Genomic DNA, 3,128 nt, shown 5'->3' with positions numbered 1-3,128 from the left:
CATAGTCTCTCCTCTGGAAGATAAAGAAGCTGGTAGTGTCCTGGGGCCTAGCTCCTTTGGAAGTCCTGAAAGTGTTGTCTGGGGAAAATGTTCTGCCGGCCATCATGTAGCCAGAAGTAAGTCCCGGAAGTTTCAAAAGCAAACGAAAAAAAATCTGCAGCTTGGCCCACTGAGGTACCACAATGTTCGCCACTACACATAACCTGGTCATCGTGCCAATTGACTTACAGCCTATCATTTAATGTCACTTTCAGAACAAAAAAGAGAACATAAAATGGCAAAGATGAAAACGTTGATTGCTTCAAATGTGCTTAACTTCGATCCTGCAATAGCTTTTGGCAAGGTTAAGGTGACCTTACTTCTGCTGCAGAAACAAGGGTCACAGGCTTAAAACTAGAAGCTTAATCTTAAATGAATTGCATTTTTCGACTGTTAAGGTAAGCTATGTCAATAGAATTGTTCAAATGCGGCACTAGTGTGATTTATTGCTGTTATAGGTCGGTCATTTATTTACCACATGTGGTTTGCTGAAGTATAGTATTTTTTCATTGTCCATAAAGCTTGATGAAAACATTTCTGAGGAATTTATTCTGTTTATTCAAGTCTTTATGTGCATGTTTTTTTTCCTGTTAACTAGACCCCTTCTGGTTGCTGGTATGTGGGCTGATATATACTAAGGGAAGTATGCAAGTTAGTAGTTTCCAAAGGTGGTCTATTTGCTGTGTATTTGCTGGAAAATTTATTGTTAATTGGCTCAGGAAAAAAATTACAAATACCTAAAGGGATGGACCAGCTTGGAATTGATTTTGACCCCTTGAAACCCGAGAGCACATAATATAAGCCTGGCATTTTCGGTATCACTAGTTTTTAGACAGGATAGGTACTTAAAGTTTCACGGTTTCCACTGTTGTCATCATCACAGTCATCCCCCTGACTTTCCTTTCGGATGCGGTTAGCTAGCAACCCCTGTAGGTCAATAGTTTATTAGACTCAGTTGCAATAACTAGATATACAGCTGAAATAAGAAAAAAGAAACAGAAAGTTTGCCGTAACTCTTGCATAAACTGTGCGACCTGCTTTCTAAATCCATTAGTTTATTTGTATGTGTACAGTTGAAGAAGATCATCCTTGGAAACTTTACCTAAGCCTCAAAGGCCATGATTCTTTTCTGTCTCACCTAAATAGAATAAAAAAAAAAAGCAAAACTACTATAATAATGGTATATGGTGCAAAGTTTACATTTGAATGCTCAAAATACACAAACACACTAATACTTTTGCAGGGGTTATAATGGGGATGAGTGAAATGGACTTATTGTTCTTTTTGTTCCTTGTGTGACTTCCAATAAATTTACATGTATATCAACATTAAGTCCATTAACAGTAGTTTACTTCCCAAACATCAATTTTGACAATCTTTAATCCTCACAGCGGCTGTTACCCAAAAAATAACTTTTATTGTCAGTTCTACGTTCAGTGCTGAAGAAGGTGCAGCACTGGATTGGATTCTTAGACGTCCAACACATTGGATATTGGAAGTCCAACAATTTTATCCCATATCATACACTGTACTCAAGAAGACACATTAAGGCTCAATAAGCGAAAGTAACTTGTATTGTGAACAACACAGGAAAACAAGTAATGACGAGAAAGTTAAAGATATGCACAGTTTTCTTCAGCTTGCGACATATGTTCTTGTCGTCCTCTTGAGTTTTTGTGCTCTTGAACTGCTAAGAACGTAACATACACAGAGAGACTGTAAAATGTAAATAACCTTAGCTTTCGACATTAATTTTGAAATTACTTTCATTGCTTCAAGGATTGGTTCACTACATTAAACTGGTCATGCTAATATTGCCTATAGTTACGAATAAAGTGCAAATGTGCAAGCAAGTCTGTAGAAGATATTTGCACTAACAATGACTTCTGCTTCAGGTTCTCGTTCATCTGTATTCCATATCTCTTCAATTTCCTAAAAGTGTTAAGACATGCGAGTTAAGGACTTGTGTTTGTTTTGTCTATTCCTTGCACTTTCTAATAATAACATTTTTGATATTGAGGGACTGCCAAAATTACAGATTGACGATACTCATCCTGTTGCTGCAATAGGTCCCTGAAAGTTAAATATTAATGGTTCCAGATGTTTATGTTTAATTAAGGCATTGTAAAAAAAAAAGTATATAAATCATATTTTATAGTCTTTTAATTAAACTTTAAGACTGTATAAAGACTTTTGGACAATATTGTGCTAATAAAAGGATCACCACAGAGTTCGTGGTGACAGTACTGTATAAACATCGTATTCTGTAATGAATTTAGATCATAAAGCCATTCTAAGTGGCGTATCTATATCTTCGGTTTCCTTATCAATGACATTCTCCCGGTTATATAATCTTACCTTTGTGATTTCAAGATGCCTGATGCCTCAAGGGAATCATCGCCTATTGCAGCTATCACTCTGCCTATATAGTTCGGTTTGTTTCCTAGGATGTAAAAGTTACAGTGACTGTTGTGGTTTGAAAGGTCTGATGTTTTACTAGTCAGGTAACTCTCTTGTTTCATTGTTCCCTTTTTGAAGTAACAGTGTGGCTCAGAGAGTATGTGACATACACCACTAACAAAGTGTGCATTTTGTATATTGGCGCATTAGAATCGGTGATTTAAGAACTATGGGATCATACGAACGGTAAGGTTAAGTAGAGTTTGGCATCAACAAATATCATTAACTTATGATTTCTCATTTAAACGCACCTTCTATCACACCTTCTACAATCAATCTTAAAGATGACATTGTAGGCTGTAACACCCTTACTTCAAGGTTGGCATCGTCAGGTCTCACTTGCGTCTGCTTACCACATAGATGTTTTAGGTGTTAGGGTTTAGGATTAGGGGGATCACTAACCTAATGTTAAGTTTTTGTTGAATACTTTCCTGGTGACTAAGGTGTAGAAATAAAGTCTTAGAAGGTGTTTATTGTAATTGGGAGAAATGAGATCAATAGGTTCACACAGCATGTTTGTTAAATGTTAGTCTTTTTCATTTCAGACCAGGCAAGCAATTATTTTTATAAGGATTGTTTTTTTTTTGTTTTTCTTTTTTGAAAAAATCTTTTTTTTATTTGTTTAAATT

The 3,128-nt window shown here is 35.9% G+C and overlaps 1 protein-coding gene across 1 annotated transcript in view; it reads right to left on the bottom strand.

Annotated features, from left to right (window-relative positions):
- Positions 1–2,790, bottom strand: part of LOC138037155 (uncharacterized) — a 6,958-nt gene extending 4,168 nt beyond the window's left edge. The window contains exons 1-4 of the mRNA XM_068883145.1: positions 2,751–2,790; positions 2,398–2,482; positions 2,076–2,112; positions 1,918–1,971 (exon numbers count right to left, since the gene is read on the bottom strand). Coding sequence (XP_068739246.1) covers positions 1,918–1,971; positions 2,076–2,112; positions 2,398–2,482; positions 2,751–2,790 — 216 coding nt within the window. The remainder of the gene's footprint in view (positions 1–1,917; positions 1,972–2,075; positions 2,113–2,397; positions 2,483–2,750) is intronic.
- Positions 2,791–3,128: the final 338 nt, after the last annotated feature.

Source organism: Montipora capricornis, chromosome 2 (assembly GCF_036669925.1).
Source record: "Montipora capricornis isolate CH-2021 chromosome 2, ASM3666992v2, whole genome shotgun sequence".
NCBI classification, from domain to species: Eukaryota; Metazoa; Cnidaria; class Anthozoa; order Scleractinia; family Acroporidae; genus Montipora; species Montipora capricornis.
This window is presented reverse-complemented; position numbering and strand designations above follow the sequence as displayed.